This window comes from Coregonus lavaretus (genome assembly GCF_964263955.1).
Source record: "Coregonus lavaretus genome assembly, chromosome: 13".
Classification (NCBI taxonomy): domain Eukaryota; kingdom Metazoa; phylum Chordata; class Actinopteri; order Salmoniformes; family Salmonidae; genus Coregonus; species Coregonus lavaretus.
In genome coordinates, this window is record NC_140000.1 from 10090706 (window position 1) to 10115417 (window position 24712).

The window sequence follows — 24712 nt, forward strand, 5'->3', positions numbered from 1 at the left end:
TCTCACCTCATGGAGTTGCAATGATCATGAGAACGGTGAGGAATCAGCCCAGAACTACACGGGAGGATCTTGTCAATGATCTCAAGGCAGCTGGGACTATAGTCACCAAGAAAACAATTGGTAACACACTACGCCGTGAAGGACTGAAATCCTGCAGCGCCCACAAGGTCCCCCTGCTCAAGAAAGCACATATACAGGCCCGTCTGAAGTTTGCCAATGAACATCTGAATGATTCAGAGGAGAACTGGGTGAAAGTGTTGTAGTCAGATGAGACCAAAATCGAGCTCTTTGGCATCAACTGAACTCGCCGTGTTTGGAGGAGGAGGAATGCTGCCTATGACCCCAAGAACACCATCCCCACCGTCAAACATGGTGGTGGAAACATTATGCTTTGGGGGTGTTTTTCTGCTAAGGGGACAGGACAACTTCACCGCCTCAAAGGGACGATGGACGGCGTCATGTACCGTCAAATCTTGGGTGAGAACCTCCTTCCCTCAGCCAGGGCATTGAAAATGGGTCGTAGATGGGTATTCCAGCATGACAATGACCCAAAACACACGGCCATGGCAACAAAGGAGTGACTCAAGAAGAAGCACATTAAGGTCCTGGAGTGGCCTAGCCAGTCTCCAGACCTTAATCCCATAGAGAATCTGTGGAGGGAGCTGAAGGTTTGAGTTGCCAAACGTCAGGCTCGAAACCTTAATGACTTGGAGAATATCTGCAAAGAGGCGTGGGACAAAATCCCTCCTGAGATGTGTGCAAACCTGGTGGTCAACTACAAGAAACGTCTGACCTCTGTGATTGCCAACAAGGGTTTTGCCACCAAGTACTAAGTCATGTTTTGCAGAGGTGTCAAATACTTATTTCCCTCATTAAAATGCAAATCAATTTATAAAATTTTTGACATGTGTTTTTCTGGATTTTTGTTGTTGTTATTCTGTCTCTCAAATAAACCTACCATTAAAATTATAGACTGATCATGTCTTTGTCAGTGGGCAAACGTACAAAATCAGCAGGGGATCAAATACTTTTTTCCCTCACTGTACTCAACTAGTCTCAAGAAGGCCCGTTTTATTGCTTCTTTAATCAGCACAACAGTTTTCAGCTGTGCTAACATAATTGCAAAAGGGTTTTCTAATTATCAATTAGCCTTTTAAAATTATAAACTTAGATTAGCAAACACAACGTGCCATTGGAACACAGGACTGACGGTTGCTGATAATGGGCCTCTGTACGCCTTTGTAGATATTCCATAAAAAATCAGCCGTTTCCAGCTACAGTAGCCATTTACAACCTTAACAATGTCTACACTGTATTTCTGAACAATTTTATGTTATTTTAATGGACAAAAAAATGCTTTTCTTTCGAAACAAGGACATTTCTAAGTGACCCCAATCTTTTGAACGGTAGTTTATGTAAATAAGGTATTTCTGTTTTTTATTTTTTATAAATTAGCAAACATTTCTAAAAACCTGTTTCGCTTTGTTGAGGGAAAAAAATGAATTTAATCCATTTTAGAATAAGGCTGTAATGTAACAAAATGTGGAAAAAGTCAAGGGGTCTGAATACTTTTCGAATGCACTGTATATCTTGTGTTCATCTCAATGTACACATTAGGGGATAGACGTACTGCTTATAGCTAGTCCAGCTATACTGTAGCGCCTTACAACCTGTCCTGACCCCTGACCCCTGGTGGGAGCTGCTGCTAGTGCTAATCCAGTCCCCTGGTTATGAGGAGACTTTCAGTGAGGTTCCTAATCAGCAGCATCAGCCCCTCTCATCCTGCCTGTTAGCCTGTGTCAGCTCAGGTGAACTCTAATTGGTCTACAGGATTGGGGTTACACATACATCCAGTGTTTACTATTTCACAGGGCTAGAACAAAAGCCTGCATGTGCACACCAGGACCAGTGTAACCTAACCCCTGGCCTAACCTCACAGACTTGAGGGAAGGGGTTGACTGTAAAAATCCCAAACATAAAGTCACCCAACCCAGTTGTGACAACTCAAACTCTTTTCAGCAATACCTTCAGGAGAATGAGTTAATGTTTAAAGACATGGAAACCCCATTTCCAGTATTTGTGGAATACTGACATACTAAATTACTATGAATACATTAATGAATGCTCTATAAATATGTCATGTTTATTATATGATCATGGATGTGTTATGTATGCTTAATGAACATACAGTTAATGTAAATTCGTTACCCATATTTTTTTTACCATTTGAAAAGTTATTTTTTATGTACTGTTAAAGCAGTTTGGAATTAGTGTTAGACAATATCTAATCTCTCGTGACCAGACTATGTAGCATCTGACGCAATTACGCAAGGTTATAGTTGTGGGTTTCTGAGATTAGAGAATTGGGACAAAGGCCTCAAATAGCCGTACCACATGCTACCACATGGTGGTAGTAAAAAAGTAGTCTATGGTTGTTGCAGTCTACTTCCTATGGCTGTAGTAGTGAGACGTTTAACCATTTGATTATAGTTTTTCCTTGCAACACTCTCGCTTTGACTTGTCCAACGGAACATGTTTCAAAATGTTTCACCATATTGCACAAGAGTAAAGGCACATTACATACACAGTTTATATGACCAACTAAAGCATCAAACACAGACACACTTGGTGACTACACCCTGCGCGCGCGTGCACCATCGCACGCGTGTTGATTTTTTCTGAGGCCTAATTTCTAATTTGCTACCCAGACCGCACGCGCATTTATTTTGCAACGCTCGCGCACGTAAGGTCAGCGGTGACCACACCTTACGCGTCTTGTGCGCGAGCGTGGCAAAATAAATGTACACATACATGTTATTCAATCGTTGCACCCACACTGCTCGCGCACGTCAACGAGCGTCTACGTGGCCAGGCGCTAAAATAGAACTCGGTTCTATTGGTGATACTTAACGTGCTGCAAATCCTGCCTCTCCCATCTCCTCATTGGTTTTTAGGAGCATCTACCCACATGGGTGATTGAAAGATGAACTGAGGTCCACTCTCCAGTCCAGTTGGTTGTGGTAATGCACCATAAAGTTGGTTGACAACCGCCATATAAAGTCCAAAGAAGAAGAAGAAGCCTGAAGGAGGAGAGATTACTAGAAAACAAACGTTTACCGGTTTATCTGTGTATTAATTGTCGGAGTAGAGGACCTTGTGCATTTCAGGTAAAATAACAACCCAATGTTTATATCCCATGACAAATTAGCTAGCAACCGCAAGCTAGCTAGCTAAATTCCCATAAATGTTGAATGCTTTTTGACCTGTCCCGAAATTAATATAATTGGTTAAGAGTTTGTTTTGATATTTCAACCTGCGTGTTCCTGATCATGTCTGGTGTGGGAGGACAAAATCAACTTGTGCGATCGCTAGTGCTGTCCGGGGAGCGCGTTAGAAATTAGGCCTCAGAAAACCTACAGTAGAGAAAAGCAGCCGGGTCTCATAGACTAGACGTAACATAGTAAACAAATCCGTAACACTCGAATTAGAATGATATGTTATGTTTGGTATGGTTACATAAGATAGATGGTTACTTAAGCTAAAACGAAAGTAAGGTGGTTAGTCGGGGTGGATGCGTGGGTGTATAACGCGAACGTCTAGCAACCCAAAGGTTACAAGTTTGAATCTCATCAAGGGCAACTTTAGCATTTTAGAAACTTTTCAACTACTTACTACTTTTTAGCTACTTTGCAACTACTTAGCATGTTAGCGAACCCTTCCCCTAACCTTAACCCTTTTAGCTAACCCTTCCCCTAACCTTAACCCTAATCCCTAGCTAGAATTTGTCCTTTTTGAAAATTCGTAACATATTGTACGTTTTTTTGCAAAGCCGTAACATATAATAAGAATTGTAATTCATAACATATCATATAAAATGGGTGATGGACATCTACAAATTAATACATACCATAAGAAACGTAACATATCATACTAAATGAAGTGTCTCAAATTGACATACATAATAACATGAAATGCTCTGAGACCAGGTTGAGTAAAGAGAGGAAGAGGTGAAGAAGGGTTGTTCAAACCATCACATCTTCCCTCCATCAAAAACTTAATCGACTTACATCAAACTCCTCCCAGAATCCTGCTTTGCTCTTCTTGTCTCCCTCGTTCTCTCTCTCCGCCGTCTGGTCCAGCAGCCTCACTCTGCTGTCAATGTCTGCTGCATTCACTCTGGTGGAGAAGTAGGGCTGAAGGAGAGAAGGATGGAGTGGACAGGAAAGAGAGGAGAAGTCAAGATTTGTTCAGATATGGCTCTATCTTGTCATTCAGGTGATCTTTAACCCATTATAAGATACAGTATCTCCAACCTGTGTAAGGTTGTAACTTGACTGTATGGCGTCCTAAGTCTTTACCTGTTTGAGGTGCACCCAGGTTCCAGACATCTCCTCGATGCCTTTGCGTTTGTAGTGCTCCACCAGGTCAGCCAAGGTGTCAAACATCTCCTTGCCTCCCACCGTGTACCGGTCATTCTATTTATATAAATATATGACGACATGGGTCCCATTATGCCTGGTGAAAACCAAACCCTGCATTCCACAGTAAGAACCTTATACCAACAGTCAAGCATGGTGGTGGTAGTGTGATGGTTTGGGGATGCTTTGCTGCCTTAGGACCTGGACGACTTGCCTTAATAGAAGGAACCATAAATATTCTGCTCTGTATCTGATAATTCTACTGGAGAATGTCAGGCCATCCGTCTGTGAGCTGAAGCTGAAGCGCAGCTGGGTCATGCAGCAAGACAATGATCCAAAACAAACAATCAAGTCATGAAAATGGCTAAAATGCAACACATTTGAAGTTTTGGAATTGCCTAGTCAAAGTCCAGACCTAATCTCAATTGGGATGTTGTGGCAGTTCATGCTTGAAAACCCACAAATGTTGTTGAGTTAAAGTAGTTCTGCATGCAAGAGTGGGCCAAATTTCCTCCACAGCGACGTGAGAGACTGATCAACAACCACAGGTAGCATTTGGTTGCTGTCATTGCAGCTAACGGTGGCACAACCAGTTAGTGTAAGGGGGCAATTAAATTTTTACACAGAGGAATTGGGTGTTGCATAACTTTGTCAATTAAATAAATACAGTAAGTATCAATTTGTTTTGTTATTTGTAAACTATCTAATATTAGGTTTTGGTTGAATATCTGATAGCATTCAGTATCAAAAATATGTAAAAAATAGAGAAAATCAGAAAGTGGGCAAATACCTTTTCACGGCACTGTATATATATATACAGTGCCTTCGGAAAGTATTCAGACCCCTTGACTTTTTCCACATTTTGTTATGTTAGTCTTATTCTAAAATGGATTTAAAAAATAAACATTCTCAGCAATCTACACACAATACCCCATAATGACAAAGCGAAAACAGGTTTTTAGAAAAAAACAAAAACAGAAATAACTTATTTACATAATTATTCAGACCCTTTGCTATGAGACTCGAAATTGAGCTCAGGTGGATCCTGTTTCCATTGATCATCCTTGATATGTTTATACAACTTGATTGGAGTCCACCTTTGGTAAATTCAATTGATTGAACATGATTTGGAAAGGCACACACCTGTCTATATAAGGTCCCACAGTTGACAGTGTATGTCAGAGCAAAAACCAAGACATGAGGTCGAAGGAATTGTCCGTAGAGCTCCGAGACAGGATTGTGTCGAGGCACAGATCTGGGGAAGGGTACCAAAAAATGTCTGCAGCATTGAAGGTCCCCAAGAACACAGTGGCCTCCATCATTCTTAAATGGAAGAAGTTTGGAACCACCAAGACTCTTCCTAAAACTGGCCGCCTGGCCAAACTGAGCAATCAGTAGAGAAAGGCCTTGGTCAGGGAGGTGACCAAGAACTCTTTGGTCACTCTGACAGATCTCTAGAGTTCCTCTGTGGAGATGTGAGAACCTTCCAGAAGGACAACCATCTCTGCAGCACTCCACCAATCAGGCCTTTATGGTAGAGTGGCCAGACGGAAGCCACTCCTCAGTAAAAGCCACATGACAGCCCGCTTGGAGTTTGCCAAAAGGCACCTAAAGACTCTCAGACCATTACAAACAAGATTCTCTGGTCTGATGAAACCAAGATTGAACTCTTTAACCTCAGTGCCAAGCGTCACGTCTGGAGGAAACCTGGCACCATCCCTACGGTGAAGCATGGTGGTGGCAGCATCATGCTGTGGGTATGTTTTTCAGTGGCAGGGACTGGGAGACTAGTCAGGATCGAGGGAAAGATGAACAGAGCAAAGTACAGAGAGATCCTTGATGAAAACCTGCTCCAGAGTGCTCAGGACCTCAGACTGGGGCGAAGGTTCACCTTCCAACAGGACAACCACCCTAAGCACACAGCCAAGACAACGCAGGAGTGGCTTCAGGACAAGTCTCTGGATGTCCTTGAGTGGCCCAGCTAGAGCCTGGACTTGAACCCGATCGAACATCTCTGGAGACATCTGAACATAGCTGTGCAGTAACGCTCCCCATCCAACCTGACAGAGCTTGAGAGGATCTGCAGAGAAGAATGGGAGAAACTCCCCAAATACAGTTGTGCCAAGCTTGTAGCGTCATACCCAAGAAGACTCAAGGCTTTAATCGCTGCCAAAGGTGCTTCAACAAAGTACTGAGTAAAGGGTCTGAATACTTAATTAAATGTGATAGTTCTGTATTTTTTAATTTTTATAAATTAGCTACAATTTCTAAAAACCTGTTTTTGCTTTGTCATTATGGGGTATTGTGTGTAGATTGATTAGGGGGGAAAAACAATTTAATGCATTTTAGAATAAGGCTGTCACGTAACAAAATGTGGAAAAAGTCAACGGGTCTGAATACTTTCCGAATGTGTGTGTATATATATATATATATATACACACACACACACACACAGTGGGGAGAACAAGTATTTGATACACTGCAGATTTTGCAGGTTTTCCTACTTACAAAGCATGTAGAGGTCTGTAATTTTTATCATAAGTACACTTCAACTGTGAGAGACGGAATCTAAAACAAAAATCCGGAAAATCACATTGTATGATTTTTAAGTAATTAATTTGCATTTTATTGCATGACATAAGTATTTGATACATCAGAAAAGCAGAACTTAATATTTGGTACAGAAACCTTTGTTTGCAATTACAGAGATCATACGTTTCCTGTAGGTCTTGACCAAGTTTGCACACACTGCAGCAGGGATTTTGGCCCACTCCTCCATACAGACCTTCTCCAGATCCTTCAGGTTTCGGGGCTGTCGCTGGGCAATACGGACTTTCAGCTCCCTCCAAAGATGTTCTATTGGGTTCAGGTCTGGAGACTCCAGGACCTTGAGATGCTTCTTACGGAGCCACTCCTTAGTTGCCCTGGCTGTGTGTTTCGGGTCATTGTCATGCTGGAAGACCCAGCCACGACCCATCTTCAATGCTCGTACTGAGGGAAGGAGGTTGTTGGCCAAGATCTCGCGGTACATGGCCCCATCCATCCTCCCCTCAATACGGTGCAGTCGTCCTGTCCCCTTTGCAGAAAAGCATCCCCAAAGAATGATGTTTCCACCTCCATGCTTCACGGTTGGGATGGTGTTCTTGGGGTTGTACTCATCCTTCTTCTTCCTCCATATACGGCGAGTGGAGTTTAGACCAAAAAGCTATATTTTTGTCTCATCAGACCACATGACCTTCTCCCATTCCTCCTCTGGATCATCCAGATGGTCATTGGCAAACTTCAGACGGGCCTGGACATGCGCTGGCCTGAGCAGGGGGACCTTGCGTGCGCTGCAGGATAATTTAATCCATGACGGCGTAGTGTGTTACTAATGGTTTTCTTTGAGACTGTGGTCCCAGCTCTCTTCAGGTCATTGACCAGGTCCTGCCGTGTAGTTCTGGGCTGATCCCTCACCTTCCTCATGATCATTGATGCCCCACGAGGTGAGATCTTGCACGGAGCCCAAGACCGAGGGTGATTGACCGTCATCTTGAACTTCTTCCATTTTCTAATAATTGCGCCAACAGTTGTTGCCTTCTCACCAAGCTGCTTGCCTATTGTCCTGTAGCCCATCCCAGCCTTGTGCAGGTCTACAATTTTATCCCTGATGTCCTTACACAGCTCTCTGGTCTTGGCCATTGTGGAGAGGTTGGAGTCTGTTTGATTGAGTGTGTGGACAGGTGTCTTTTATACAGGTAACAAGTTCAAACAGGTGCAGTTAATACAGGTAATGAGTGGAGAACAGGAGGGCTTCTTAAAGAAAAACTAACAGGTCTGTGAGAGCCGGAATTCTTACTGGTTGGTAGGTGATCAAATACTTATGTCATGCAATAAAATGCAAATTAATTACTTAAATATCATACAATGTGATTTTCTGGATTTTTGTTTTAGATTCCGTCTCTCACAGTTGAAGTGTACCTATGATAAAAATTACAGACCTCTACATGCTTTGTAAGTAGGAAAACCTGCAACATCGGCAGTGTATCAAATACTTGTTCTCCCCACTGTATATATATTAGTACCAGTCAAAGGTTTGGACACACCTACTCATTCCAGGGTTTTTCTTTATTTTTACTATGTTCTTTGCAGCAATTTGACCATGAAGGCCTGATTCACACAGTCCCCTCAGAACAGTTGATGTTCATATGTGTCTGTTACTTGAACTCTGTGAAGCATTTATATGGGCTGCAATTTCTGAGGCTGGTAACTCTAATGAACTTATCCTCTGCAGCAGAGGTAACTCTGGGTCTTCCATTCCTGAGAGCCAGTTTCATCATGTCGCTTGATGTTTTTTGCGACTGCACTTGAAGAAACTTTCAAAGTTCTTGAAATGTTCCGTATTGACTGACCTTCATATCTTAAGGTAATGATGGACTGTCATTTCTCTTTGCTTATTTGATCTGATCTTCCCATAATATGGACTTGGTCTTTTACCAAATAGGGCTATCTTCTGTATACCACCCCTACCTTGTAACAACACAACTGATTGGCTCAAACACATTAAGAAGGAAAGAAATTCCACAAATAAACTTAAGAAGGCACACCTGTTAATTGAAATGCATTCCAGGTGACTGTCTCATGAAGCTGTTTGAGAGAATGCCAAGAGTGTGCAAACCTGTCATCAAGGCAAAGGGTGTCTATTTTGAAGAATCTCAAATATAAAATATATTTTGATTTGTTTAACACCTTTTTCTGTTACTACATGATTCCATATGTGTTATTTCATAGTTTTGATGTCTTCACTATTATTCTACAATGTAGAAAATAGTAAAAATAAAGAAAAACCCTTGAATGAGTAGGTGTGTCCAAATGTTTGACTGGGACTGTGTATATATATATATATATATATATATATATATATATATATATATATATATATATATATATATATATATATATATATATATATATATATATACACACACACACACACGGAACGATATAGAATATAGAAACGGTCAATAATACACATTAATAATGTTATTTAGGTAACTGTGGTTTTGGTTCTTTCGTTATGTTTAGCACATTTGACCTCTTTTCAGTAAGCTGTATGCTGATGAAGCTGTGAAAACAAATTTCCACATGAGGGAAATAAATGTTATCTAATCTGATCTAATCATACAGCTGGATGGCCGACTCACCAGACTTCATTTAGAAATGACAGCCAGTTTACTTCATGTATTTAAAGGCATGCGTCGATACTTTGGCGACTAGTAAGTATTTTTTAAACCTCCCGCTTTGGGCTGAATGTGTCAATCTGTAGTTCATACATGCATAATCTATGAGCAAAATTGCAGTTTTACCTCAGTTAGCCATGAAATCTCTAGTTTGAAAGAGACTGTTTTCTGGAAGCTGTGCTGTGCCATTTTCCCTACATTTACCCCCACGTAGGCAAGCCCCCTAGCAATTTGAGTTTCAGTCCATGAGCTTCAGCCCCTCGCCATTTGAGTGATAGCTAGCAAGACGCACACACAGTAGAGAGAGAGAGCAATGACATGGTGCACATATCTGCCCATTTGTGACATAGTACGCAATTTTCGGGGACCACTTTTGGCCAAAAAGTATACAAAAGTACCTTTAAAATATATTTAATGTACTTCCTATTAGCTATCAGGAAATGCACCTGATGCTTGCTCCTGGTAGGGCCTGTGCCAGGACTCAATGACCTCCGTGATAATCTTCTGACTCTGAATTCTCCAGACTCCAGCCCTACAATGCCTCTCATTCAAATCTGTCTCATGTCTGCAATGAGATGAACCACAGCTAAAACAAAACTAATCCTGATGGTGCTGCTGACAACGTTTAATCTATGAAAATGAGGTTTGGGGATGAATGCAGTAAGTTAGTCTAGCTCTGAACTCTGAAATTACTATGCTATTTTTATTTCTAGTGGTAGTTACTGTACACACATTAATATATGTGAATACCAATTCTCATGTGTTTTATTGGAATCGTATATGAATTTTCACACATCACCTAAGGGTCTAAATGAAATACGTAACTAACTAATTAAAACATAACCGCTTGGCAAAAGTAAACGTTTTGTAACCAGGATGTCGTCAGTGACATCTATCAACCTCAAACCTCCATGTTCATATTGACTTGACTTTGCATAACTGTTTCTGTGCTGAGACAGTAGTGGTGGTGTGTTTGAAGTTTGTCAGGTTTTCTCATAGATGTTGGAAGCAGGAAGGTCACTCATTGCATAAGAATGAACATTTAGGAGAAACTGAAAATTGGTCTGGTTTCATAAGATGTACTCAGATATGGGAAAAACTATAGAAAAGATTGCAATGTGAATTATAATAGTGAATGTGAGTGAATGTGAGTTAGAGAGAGAAAAACACACAAACATTCTCACACGCTTGCACACACTCATGCACGTACGCACACACACACACAAACACACATATACACACACACCTGGCACATGATCTTGATGTGTGAGACCCTCCTCCCTCCGCTGGATGCCTTGCTCTTCTCCTCAGTCAGAACAGACAGAACAAAGTCTCCAGGTTTGGACAGAGACTCACGCACCAGGAAGGTGCCTGGCTCATCCCGTTCCCATAGCAACTTCTCTGCGTTGGGGCCTGACAGGTGTCCGTGATACCACCTGTATGGTGTATGATAGAGAAGGGGTCAATGAAGCTCTAATGGAGACATCACTATGCCCTACACCAGGGTTGGACAACCCTCCTCCTGGAGAGCTGCTCTGTGTACAGGCTTTTGCTCCAGCCCTGCTCTAACACATATGATTCAGCTAATCATAGTTATGATAAGCAGCACATAAAGCAGAAGCCGGTGTGTTAGAACAGGTCTGTATAGTACTATACTGTAAAAGTACGGTGTGCAGCCTGTTCAGTGCTACCGGACAGACCGTGAAAGCGAGCGTAAATGTAATGTACTGTAACTGTGTTGCAAAGTGGTAGAGGACTTTAATAAATGGTTGAGGACATTTTGGTTACTAATGTGTATTTACAGCCTGTACAAATGCACTGTATGTGGGTTTATGCAAGTATTTTTGTCCTGTGAGTATAGTGTGTGTGAATGTGTGTTTGCGTGCATGTCTGGGAGAGTTTACACTGTTAGTATGGGGATCGTCTCTGAGTGCTGCCTGCTGTTTAAATTTAGGCACAGTTCTCGATTTCTTCATCTGAACATCCTGCTTTGCGGTCGGAAAATTCTGATGACAAGATTTCGTGGCTCAAGACAACAGGATATTTATAGCCTGAGCCTCAGACAAACCCCCCCCCATATCACCCCCCCCCCCCCCCCCCCCCCCCCCCTCCCCTTTTTAACACTATGTTCTGTCATGCTCTTGGCCCTGGATGAATCTGTTGACCAGACAATTTATCACAGTATGAATAACTGTACATTCACAAAATCTCTGTAGAATGTACTAAAACTCTAACCCAGATACGAATACTGCTATGTTGGGGGTGTCCTCCACTTGTATGAAATACTACTTCAGTTATCCTCCTTGGTAAATAATGTATTTTGTCTTTTTGGAGTCACTTTTATTGTAAATAAGAATATAAGATGTTTCTAAACACTTCTACATTAATGTGGATCCTACTATGATTACAGATAATCATGAATTAATTGTGAATAATGATGAGTGAGAAAGTTACAGAGGCATAAAGATGGGTATCGAGAAAGAGATCAGAAAGACTGAAACAGAGCAAGACTGAGATGGAGGTTAGGAGAGGAAGGTGAGGTGGGTCTGGTCACTGTTTTCAAATGTGTCAAAACCTAAAGTTTCCAACCGCAGCAAGAAAGGGAAGTCAAACTGACAGAGGGAGAGCGAGAAAAGAGAGCGGGGAAAGGAGGGGCAGTGAGGGCAGAACATGAGGGATTTACACACACACATGCACGCACACACGCACACGCCTCAAAGTAAAGGCCAAAGAAGTACCTTTCCTTCTGAAAGCCTTGTGATCCTCAACATAAATATTTTGCAAATTATTAATTGCAAAATGCCTGGATGTTAAATGTCTCAGGAGCATTTGATATGATCTGCTTCAGTTTGATAGACATGCAGTTTGAAAGAAGAGCACAGGCCTCTGAATGGTAAAGTTAGGGGTTAGCGGTTTGAGAGAAGAGTACACAGACTTGACTGACTGACTCTGGTGGTATTAAGGTTTAGGGGTAAAGGTTAAAGGTTAGAGATGAGAGTGCACTGACCTCTCGGTGGTGGGGTCGGAGCAGTTGAGGGGGTATTTGAGCTCGATGATGGTGCCATCTTTGTCCTGCAGGATCCCGTTCTCTGCAGTGTAGTACTCCACCAGCTCGGACAGCGTGGCAAACTTCTCCCCTCCATACAGGTCGTAGAAGTCCCCTGTGTTTTGGATACGGATGTGGGTCACCAGCTCACCAACCCTGGGGTCAAAGATCAGAGGACATTCATGGGCCAGTCAGTGACAGTAGACAATTGTTCCTAAGCTAGTTTTAAGTAAAAAAATATATTAAAAAAGGAGAGAAAGAGAGATGCAGTGTATCTGTACCTGACGGAGGGCAAGATAAGGAGAGAGGAAAGGATGAGTGAGTAGAGATGATATACTGTAAATCAAATTCGATCAAATCAATTTTTCAAATCAATTTTTATTGGTCACATACACATATTTAGCAGATGTTATTGCGGGTGTAGCGAAACGCTGTGGGTTAACATACAGTGCCTTCAGAAAGTATTCACACCCCTTGCCTTTTTCCACATTTTGTTGTTAGATCCTGAAATTCAAATGTATTACATTTTATTAAATGTAGATTTTTTTGATCACTGGAATACACACAATACCCCATAATATCAAAGTGGAATTATGTTTTTCAAATGTTTGACAAATGATTTACAAATAAAAAGCTGAAATGTCTTGAGTCAATAATTATTCAACCCCTTTGTTATGGCAAGCCTTAATAAGTTCAGGAGTAAAAATGTGCTTACCAAGATAAGTTGCATGGACTCACTCTGTGTGCAATAATAGTGTTTAACATGATTTTTGAAAGACTACCTCATCTCTGTACCCCACACATACAATTATCTGTAAGGTCCCTCAGTCGAGCAGTGAATTTCAAACACAGATTCAACCACAAAGACCAGGGAGGTTTTCCAATGCCTCACAAAGAAGGGCACCTATTGGTAGATGGGTAAAAATTAAAAAAGTCGACATTTAATATTCCTTTGAGCATGGTGAAGTTATTAATGACACTTTGGATGGTGTATCAATACACCCAGTAGCTACAAAGATACAAGCGTACTTCCTAACTCAGTTGCTGGAGAGGAAGGAAACCGCTCAGGGATTTCACCATGAGGCCAATGGTGACTTTTTAAAACAGTTACAGAGTTTAATGGCTGTGATATGAGAAAACGGAGGATGGATCAACAACATTGCAGTTACTCCACAATACTAAACTAATTGACAGAGTGAAAAGAAGGAAGCCTGTAAAGGAAAAAAATTATTCCAGAACATGCATCTTGTTTGCAACAAGGTAATGTTATGTTTGGGGCAAATCCAATACAACACATTACTGAGTACCACTCTCCACATTTTCAAGCATAGTGGTGGCTGCATCATGTTATGGGTATGCTTGTAATCGTTAAGGACTGGTGAGTTTTTCAGGATAAAAAAGAAAAGGAATGGAGCTAAGCACAAGCAAATTCCTAAAGGAATGCCTGGTTCAGGCTGCTTTCTACCAGACACTGGGAGAGGAATTCAGCTTTCAGAAGTACAATAACCTAAAATACAAGACCAAATCTTCACTGGAGTTGCTTACCAAAAGGACAGTGAATGTTCCTGAGTGGCCTAGTTACAGTTTTGACTTAAATCTGCTTGATAATCTATGGCAAGACCTGAAAATGGTTGTCTAGCAATGATTACAAAAAATAACAATTAAATCAATTATAATCCCTCTTTGTAACACAACAAAATGTGGAAAAGGTCAAGGGGTTTGAATACTTTCCGAAGACACTGTAGGTTGAGAGGAGAGAGAAGGAGAGACAAAGAAGGAGAAAGAGATGGAGTGTACCTCTACCTGACGGAGAGAAAGGAGGAGAAAGAGAGAGATGGAGGATGTCCTAGCTGACGGAGAGAGAGAAGAAGAAAGAGAGAGATAGAAAGTGTTCCTATCCTACCTGATGGAGAGAGAAGGAGAAAGAGAGAGAGAGGATATCCTAGCTGACAGAGAGAGAGATAAGGACAAAGAAAGAGATGGAGTGTATTCCTACCTGACAGAGAGAGAGAAGTCTCCCTGGTTCTTCCTGCTGGGTCGGGCCAGGAAGCTGCCATGGACTCCTCTGCTCTTCAAAACAGACTCAGCCTCCACGCCAGAGATATCCCTGTGGAACCACCTGGATACACAGAGAGAAACACATTACACACCTATACATACAGTCGTGGTCAAAAGTTTTGAGAATGACACAAATACTAATTTTCACAAAGTCTGTTGCCTCAGTTTTGATGATGGCAATTTGCATATACTCCAGAATGTTATGAAGAGTGATTTGCCATGAAAATGAACTTAATCCCAAAAAAACATTTCCACTGCATTTCAGCCCTGCCACAAAAGGACCAGCTGCCATCATGTCAGTGATTTTCTCGTTAACACCGGTGAGAGTGTTGACGAGGACAAGGCTGGAGATCACTCTGTCATGCTGATTGAGTTAGAATAACAGACTGGAAGCTTTAAAAGGAGGGTGGTGCTTGAAATCATTGTTCTTCCTATGTTAACCATGGTTACCTGCAAGGAAACACGTGCCGTCATCATTGCTTTGCACAAAAAGGGCTTCACAGGCAAGGATATTGCTGCTAGTAAGATTGCACCTAAATCAACCATTTATCAGATCATCAAGAACTTCAAGGAGAGAGGTTCAATTGTTGTGAAGAAGGCTTCAGGGCGCCCAAGAAAGTCCAGCAAGCGCCAGGACCGTCTCCTAAAGTTGATTCAGCTGCGGGATCGGGGCACCACCAGTGCAGAGCTTGCTCAGGAATGGCAGCAGGCAGGTGTGAGTGCATCTGCACGCACAGTGAGGCAAAGACTTTTGGAGGATGGCCTAGTGTCAAGAAGGGCAGCAAAGAAGCCACTTCTCTCCAGGAAAAACATCAGGGACAGACTGATATTCTGCAAAAGGTACAGGGATTGGACTGCTGAGGACTGGGGTAAAGTCATTTTCTCTGATGAATCCCCTTTCCGATTGTTTGGGGCATCCGGAAAACACCTTATCCAGAGAAGACAAGGTGAGCGCTACCATCAGTCCTGTGTCATGCCAACAGTAAAGCATCTGGAGACCATTCATGCGTGGGGTTGCTTCTCAGCCAAGGGAGTGGGCTCACTCACAATTTTGCCTAAGAACACAGCCATCAATAAAGAATGGTTCCAACACATCCTCCAAGAGCAACTTTTCCCAACAATCCAAGAACAGATTGTTGACGAACAATGCCTTTTCCAGCATGATGGAGCACCTTGCCATAAGGCAAAAGTGATAACTAAGTGGCTCGGGGAACAAAACATCGACATTTTGGGTCCATGGCCAGGAAACTCCCCAGACCTTAATCCCATTGAGAACTTGTGGTCGATCCTCAAGAGGCGGGTGGACAAACAAAACCCCACAAATTCTGACAAACTCCAAGCATTGATTATGCAAGAATGGGCTGCCATCAGTCAGGATGTGGCCCAGAAGTTAATTGACAGCATGCCAGGGTGGATTGCAGAGGTCTTGAAAAAGAAGGGTCAACACTGCAAATATGGACTCTTTGCATAAACTTAATGTAATTGTCAATAAAAGCCTTTGACACTTATGGAATGCTTGTAATTATACTTCAGTATACCATAGTAACATCTGACAAAAATATATCATAACACTGAAGCAGCGAACTTTGTGAAGACCAATACTTGTGTCATTCTCAAAACTTTTGACTACGACTGTACAGTATATACAAACCACACACACACAGATCACGCCACACACATAAGCACATGCACACACAAATGGCTATCATCTGGCCCTGCCGCACCTGTCCACTGAGCCACATCATCTCTTTGATACTCAGTTTCTTCCCTCGGTGGGAAATGATATGAGACGTGGTAATAAAGATGAGTTAAATCACAGTGTGTCTGTTTAATCCCATTTCAAAACCCTGCATTCCATTATCAGGTCATAGATTAACACAGTACTAGGTATAGAGTAGTCTTCACAGCATTATTGCAACCTTTTTGAAGTTTACACTAACATACAAGTATACAATATTGTTTCAAGGCAAAGAACTAGCATAACATTTGAATGGTAAAGCCTGCATAAGGCCTAAGAGATGACAGACAGACCACCGACTCACAAACCCACAGAACACAGCTCACCACAACACACCAGCTTTTCATTCAGTGGCTACTATACTAGCCTATTCTACAGAACGACCTGTTGCTAAGTATAGTATCACACGTCTGAGAGGTGGGACTGAACATGCTTTCTAAACTAAAGGGAATGATTGATGATTGTAAATGTACAATCTATTATCTTTCTTTCGACAACCTCTCATTCGCAAGTGGACCATCACATTGATATCTGTTGCCAAGTTTCAGTGTAGATGTAGCTAGCTACACAAGACATGATAAAGTTATTGATAGACTAACAGTAGGATGCAAATGTAGAATCAGTCAGAATTGGGCAACATTTCAAGAATTTGAAAAACGACTGCAAAATAGCTGGGAATTCTTACAGAGTTTAAAAACAAAACGTTACACAAGACAGCAGAAAAGACTAAAGGACAAAGTAGTGATGGTAAAGGAACGGAGAGAACAAGGAAAAGAAAGAGAGAAGTTGACATCACGCGTTAGGCAAAGGCAGATCAAGACCAGGGTTGAGCAACTGAGTGTAAGAGTCTTGAGAGGGGGGAGTTCAACTCACCGAACCATTTTCACCTTCACTTCTTCTGGGCCCAAAGAGAAGGAGACAGGATAATGAGGGTACACTTACAGGTACAACCTCAAGGCTAGCTAATTGTAATGCATGGTCATGTAACAAATACTGTACATTGTAATTGACGCATCTTCATGCCCTTTCTAAATTTGCAACATCTTGCCAGTTATTAAGTAAATGCAAATGTACTCCTTAACAATCTTGTTTTACTTCCATTATCATCCCTTTCTCTCTCTCTAACTGCCTTCCTCCACACATTAGTTTGCTGTATTGCTCCCTTTATTTCTCTCATTCAACATCACATACGCAAAGACCACCCCTCCGAACAACCTGTCTTCCCTTCCTCTTTTACTCCCACACTCATCTGTTCATCAAACCTTCTTTCCTCTCTTTCTCCTTCTCTATATATCTCATGTTAGGTAGAAAAGTAAACACATCTTACTGTTCTCAGCTCCTTCTGAAAACAAGCGACACTCTTGCTGACAGGTTCATATATGTCTTACCCTCCGTCCCTCCCCTCTTTTCTCGTTTTCTCTCTCTGTCGTTCTGTGACACTCTCGCTCCTTCCTTCCTTTTTGTGGCTCTTTTCATAAAACAGTGAAAGCAAGAGACAGACAGGAACAAAAATAGCTGACAGGCCAGAATCTCTTACAGATAGAGATACTTTATAAATGTTAACGCAATAAAAAATACTTAGTATTCATCTTTAAAAATGTAACTATAATTCTCTAACTCTCCTTGCCCCAGAATGATCATATCACCACTAGTGTTTACTCTGAATATGTCATACCATACACTGTTCCTCAATTAGATAATGAACTAGAGAGAGAGAGCACCTTTAAAAGGTAAACTAAGGGTCTGCACACCACCACTAACAGGAATGAAAAACACACTAGCCCCTCAAGCATATACTGGTTAAACTATTCATAGTTTCTGTTCTTCTCATTCTCTCTCTTTCCTTCTAACCCACCTGTCCTCCACTCCTCCCCTCTTCTGTCTGAGTGTGTCTGTTCTCTTCTTCCCACTGTGTGTGTGTCTAACCTTTTTTGTGCCATTTGTGTTTGATGCACAAAGGTCATGTTCGCATTACACTTCCTGATTTTCAGTGTGCGATACACGAGGGAGGGGGGGGGGGTCCTGATAACAAACTCACAAACTAACAACTAGCAACACACACACATAACTACAGTCAGGATAGCAACTACACAACACTGTTAATGTGACAAGCAATACAACACGTGACCATGTTACAAAAAGAGGTTGGCTACATCTATACTAAAGTCTTGTCCACAGAAGTCTGTTAGAGCTTGAAACTTAAACTACTCTTCCCACAATGCAACAGCCAGCTCGTGTGGCTACGGAAGCAGCATAGCAACAAAGCAGGGCTGTATAACTTTACAGCTTGGACACGACTGCCTGTTCAAGTTAGTGTTACAAATTACAACATGACTAACATGCAAAGCAGCAGAGAGTAGCCGAGGGGTGGGATTTAAAGCTCCTGATCTGTAGTGGCTGGGGCCGAGAGCACCGTGTATCCTGCATGTCTGAATGCCTTTTTGTGTTTGGTGTGAGTTATATATAATATGCATATATATGTCAAATATTACCACATAAATGTTAAATGCATTAGTTTTTTAGACAGAGCCCCACCAAGGTGAGAAGACCGGAAGGAAGTGAGAGACAGAGACAGACCCACTTTTCTGATTAGGAGCTGAGAGAGAAACGTCAGAACCCCATTGTGTTATTCACACTGTAAAATCTACGATCTGAACACTAGAGGGGGGAGGCTGATGAACCTGTGAAGTTTGTTTCACGGGAAGACAGCCGTGAAATTCTCCATCTTTCTCTCTGCTTTTCAGGCTCTGGTGATACAGAGCTGAGAGCTGATGGTGAGAATGTAGTTTCCCTGTTGAGTCATGTTGCTGTTGTATATCATTTCTAACACCCAAAAGTAATGACCACTTGCCACACAGATTCACACACACTGACTAATACACACATACCAAGTGATGACATGCCTTCATCTAGTCACTCCTTCAGCATATGTACACACACTCACACACACTGACTAACACACATACATACACATGTATTTCTCTTGCCTAAAGGCCAAGTGATGATGACCTGCCTTCAATGAAAGGACACACACTCTCACACTGACTAGTAGTGATGTGGGAAAACATCGATACAGTTACATATTGGGCTATTATTTTTGGCAATATCACAATATTATTTTTGCTATAGTTGGCTGTACCTGCATCAAAACTCCAGTATTTTACATTTTATATTACATTTTAGTCATTTAGCAGACGCTCTTATCCAGAGCGACTTACAGTTAGTGAGTGCATACATTATTATTATTACTATATACAGTGGGGAAAAAAAGTATTTAGTCAGCCACCAATTGTGCAAGTTCTCCCACTTAAAAAGATGAGAGAGGCCTGTAATTTTCATCATAGGTACACGTCAACTATGACAGACAAATTGAGAAAAAAAATTCCAGAAAATCACATTGTAGGATTTTTAATGAATTTATTTGCAAATTATGATGGAAAATAAGTATTTGGTCACCTACAGAGAAGCAAGATTTCTGGCTCTCACAGACCTGTAACTTCTTCTTTAAGAGGCTCCTCTGTCCTCCACTCGTTACCTGTATTAATGGCACCTGTTTGAACTTGTTATCAGTATAAAAGACACCTGTCCACAACCTCAAACAGTCACACTCCAAACTCCACTATGGCCAAGACCAAAGAGCTGTCAAAGGACACCAGAAACAAAATTGTAGACCTGCACCAGGCTGGGAAGAGTGAATCTGCAATAGGTAAGCAGCTTGGTTTGAAGAAATCAACTGTGGGAGCAATTATTAGGAAATGGAAGACATACAAGACCACTGATCTCCCTCGATCTGAAGCTCCACGCAAGATCTCACCCCGTGGGGTCAAAATGATCACAAGAACGGTGAGCAAAAATCCCAGAACCACACGGGGGGACCTAGTGAATGACCTGCAGAGAGATGGGACCAAAGTAACAAAGCCTACCATCAGTAACACACTATGCCGCCAGGGACTCAAATCCTGCAGTGCCAGACGTGTCCCCCTGCTTAAGCCAGTACATGTCCAGGCCCGTCTGAAGTTTGCTAGAGTGCATTTGGATGATCCCGAAGAGGATTGGGAGAATGTCATATGGTCAGATGAAACCAAAAGAGAACTTTTTGGTAAAAACTCAACTCGTCGTGTTTGGAGGACAAAGAATGCTGAGTTGCATCCAAAGAACACCATACCTACTGTGAAGCATGGGGGTGGAAACATCATGCTTTGGGGCTGTTTTTCTGCAAAGGGACCAGGACGACTGATCCGTGTAAAGGAAAGAATGATTGGGGCCATGTATCGTGAGATTTTGAGTGAAAACCTCCTTCCATCAGCAAGGGCATTGAAGATGAAACGTGGCTGGGTCTTTCAGCATGACAATGATCCCAAACACACCGCCCGGGCAACGAAGGAGTGGCTTCGTAAGAAGCATTTCAAGGTCCTGGAGTGGCCTAGCCAGTCTCCAGATCTCAACCCCATAGAAAATATTTGGAGGGAGTTGAAAGTCCGTGTTGCCCAGCGACAGCCCCAAAACATCACTGCTCTAGAGGAGATCTGCATGGAGGAATGGGCCAAAATACCAGCAACAGTGTGTGAAAACCTTGTGAAGACTTACAGAAAACGTTTGACCTGTGTCATTGCCAACAAAGGGTATATAACAAAGTATTGAGAAACTTTTGTTATTGACCAAATACTTATTTTCCACCATAATTTGCAAATAAATTCATTAAAAATCCTACAATGTGATTTTCTGGATTTTTTTTCTTCTAATTTTGTCTGTCATAGTTGACGTGTACCTATGATGAAAATTACAGGCCTCTCTCATCTTTTTAAGTGGGAGAACTTGCACAATTGGTGGCTGACTAAATACTTTTTTCCCCCACTGTATATATATATATATATTATTTATTTTTTCATACTGGCCCCCCGTGGGAATCGAACCCACAACCCTGGCATTGCAAACGCCATGCTCTACCAACTGAGCTACATCCCTGCCGGCCATTCCCTCCCCTGTCCTTCATAGCTTTTCTCCATCTTTTTTAAAATAGGAAGTCAATATGGTTTCAGCACATTTATTTCCATGACTGATCAAAACTTGGGGAGCAATATGTTTGGAAAATCGAATCGCAATAAAATCCCAGTATCGAATCACAATACATATAGAATGGTGAGAATCGCAATACATATCGTATTGGCACCTAAGTATCATGATAATATCGTATCATGAGGCCCCTGGCAATTCCCAGCCCTACAGGATAACACATACACCTTCCTAATATTGAGTTGCACCCCCTTTTGCCCTCAGAACAGCTTCAAAACACAGGGATGCTGGCTCATGTTGACTCCAATGCTTTCCACAGTTGTGTCAAGTTGGCTGGATGTCCTTTGGGAGGTGGACCATTCTTGATACACATGGGAAACTGTTGAGCGTGAAAAACCCAGCAGCGTTGCAGTTCTTGACACACTCAAACCGGTGCGCTTGGCACCTACTACCATCTCCCATTCAAAGGCACTTCAAACTTTTGTCTTGCCCATTCACCCCCTGAATGGCACACATACACAATCCATGTCTCAATTGTCTCAAGGCTTAACAAATATTCTTTAACCTGTCTCCTTCCCTTCATCTACACTGATTTGAAGTGGACATCAATAAGGGATCATAGCTTTCACCTGGATTCACCTTTTTGTCATGTAATACTGTGTGGAAAAGTGGCATGTATGTAGAAAAATATATGTTAAAAAAAAGTGTCTAAAACAAGATTGCTTTTGTCCTCTGAAGGGAGGGGTGGGGGACACAGGAGGTTGATGGCACCTTAATTGGGGAGGATGGGCTTGTGGTAATGGCTGGAGCAGAATTGGTGGAATGGTATCAAATACATCAAACCTCCTTTTTTTATTTAACCTTTATTTAACTAGGCAAGTCAGTTAAGAACAAATTCTTATTTACAATGACGGCATACCAAAAGGCAAAAGGCCTCCTGCGGGGATGGGGGCTGGGATTAAAAATCAAAAATCAAATAAATATATAGGACAAAACACACATGGTTTCCATGTGTTTGATGCCATTGCATTTACTCCATTCCAGCCACTATTATGAGCCGTCCTCCCCTCAGCAGCCTCCACTGGTGAGGGATGGGTTTGAAATAAATAACAATCATTCTGTTTTATGTACAGTATGTGTGGAAATTGTCAAATAAAAAAAGAACAGAAAATTACCCCAAGGTGAGAGCCATGTCTGACAGTAACTATTGTCAAAACAAGACTCTTCCAGGGCTATCACTTTGACTTGCAAATCATATTTCTCTTGCAAGGACCTTTAACAGTGAGATTTAAATGTATGTAAATACACAAAGTATACAAAATATTCTGTGACATAGACTGACAAGGTGAATCCAGGTGAAAGCTATGATCCCTTATTGATGTCACCTGTTAAATCCACTTCAATCAGTGTAGATGAAGGGGAGGAGACAGGATAAAGAAGGGTTTTTAAGCCTTGAGACATGGATTGTGCAAGTGTGCCATTCAGAGGGTGAATGGCAAGACAAAAGATTGAAGTGCCTTTGAACGCAGTATGGTCGTAGGTGTCAGACGCACCGGTTTGTGTCAAGAACTGCAACGCTACTGGGTTTTTCACGTTCAACAGTTTCCTGTGTGTATCAAAAATGGTCCACCACCCAAAAGAAAATCCATCCAACTTGATACAACTGTGGGAAGCATTGAAGTCAACATGGGCCAGCTTCCCTGTGGAATGCTTTCGACACCTTGTAGAGTCCAGGAGTCCAATTGAGGCTTTTCTGAGGACAAAAGCGGGTGCAACTCAATAATAGGAAGGTGTACACTCAGAATGATCAGCCAATGAGAACATAATGATTAGTACTCCCACATATTATTTGTAATATCTTAAAATACATACATTACAGAAGGCTAGAGTATACATACACAAGCATGCGAGCGAGAACGCACACGCACACACATGCACAGACTAACAGACGTTTGAACAGTGGTTAACACCAGGAATTGCAGACACACAAACATACAGGTTATTGAAACAAAACGCCTGCAGCAGTTTGAGTTGGGCTCTCTTCCCCTTTCACACCTGTGAGCTTCACATGCTAACTGTGTCTATAGATAGTACTTACCCACAAGACATTGAATGGACGTTTGCTCAGGTGTTCTAGACAGCAGTCCAGTCTCACCCTACTGAACCAGGGGAATAGATCCCGTCTCTACAACAGTGTGGAGATGAGCTAGAGGTCAGTGCAGTCTGTCCACTGTGTCCAGTTAACCAGTGCATACTATGCGGTTCCAGCTGCTTCTCTCTTCTGTCCCCCTCTCTACCTCTTCTTTCTCACTCATTTCCTCCCCGTCTCTTCCTGTTGTTCCCTCTCTCTGCATTTCCTTCTTGCTCTCTACAATTCCTGATTGCCCTCTCCCTCCCTCCCTATCTCTCTCCCTATCTCTCAATTCAATTCAATTTAAGGGCTTTATTGGCATGGGAAACGTGTGTTAACATTGCCAAAGCAAGTGAAGTAGATAGTAAACAAAAGTGAAATAAACAATAAATATTAACAGTAAACATTACACTCAGAAGTTTCAAAAGAATAAAGACATTTAAAATGTCATATGTATATATACAGTGTTGTAACAATGTGCAAATAGTTAAAGTACAAATGGGAAAATAAATAAACATAAATATGGGTTGTATTTACAGTGGTGTTTGTTCTTCACTGGTTGCCCTTTTCTTGTGGCAACAGGTCACAAATCTTGCAGCTGTGATGGCACACTGTGTGTGTCTCCCTCCCTCCCTCTCTCTCTCTCTATTCCTCCGTCTCTCTCTCTCTGTCCTGATAAGTTATCAGCAGGCTCTATCACATCGCAGTCTTTTCTCCCACCCTGTAATTTCCCCCAATTTTCTTAATTGCACCTCTCTCTGTCTGTCTGGGAAAACAAGCCTGTTCCTGTCTCCCTCTTCTTCTCTCACTCTCTCTCCGGCTTACTGTCCACCCGACTCTTTTGTTCTCCTTCCCTCTCCTGCAAATCTAAATGAGCTTTTTCACCTTCCCCGTCATACATTTACAGCAACACTACCTCCTCTTCCCATTCCTGTGTTCTATGGTTTTATTAATTTATAGATGCGGTAAAATCAGATGATGACCTTCCACAGACCTTGTAGGTCAAATTATGACGTGTACCATTGGTCATTACAATGTAATGTGCCCAGGAAATAATTCCCTCACATAATAAAGGACAAGGAAACAAGC

General features: G+C 41.8%; 1 protein-coding gene across 1 annotated transcript in view; it reads right to left on the minus strand.

Moving 5' to 3' along the window:
- LOC311139357 (tyrosine-protein phosphatase non-receptor type 6-like) overlaps positions 1-18415 on the minus strand; it is a gene marked incomplete at its 3' end in the record, with an annotated part of 19316 nt that extends 901 nt beyond the window's left edge. The window contains exons 1-8 of the mRNA XM_084174229.1: positions 18335-18415; positions 17868-17947; positions 17353-17377; positions 14680-14802; positions 12645-12839; positions 10884-11073; positions 4359-4475; positions 4068-4193 (exon numbers count right to left, since the gene is read on the minus strand). Of these exons, the coding sequence (XP_084030355.1) occupies positions 4068-4193; positions 4359-4475; positions 10884-11073; positions 12645-12839; positions 14680-14802; positions 17353-17360 (759 nt within the window). The 5' untranslated portion in view covers positions 17361-17377; positions 17868-17947; positions 18335-18415. The remainder of the gene's footprint in view (positions 1-4067; positions 4194-4358; positions 4476-10883; positions 11074-12644; positions 12840-14679; positions 14803-17352; positions 17378-17867; positions 17948-18334) is intronic.
- Between the last annotated feature and the right edge of the window lie 6297 nt (positions 18416-24712).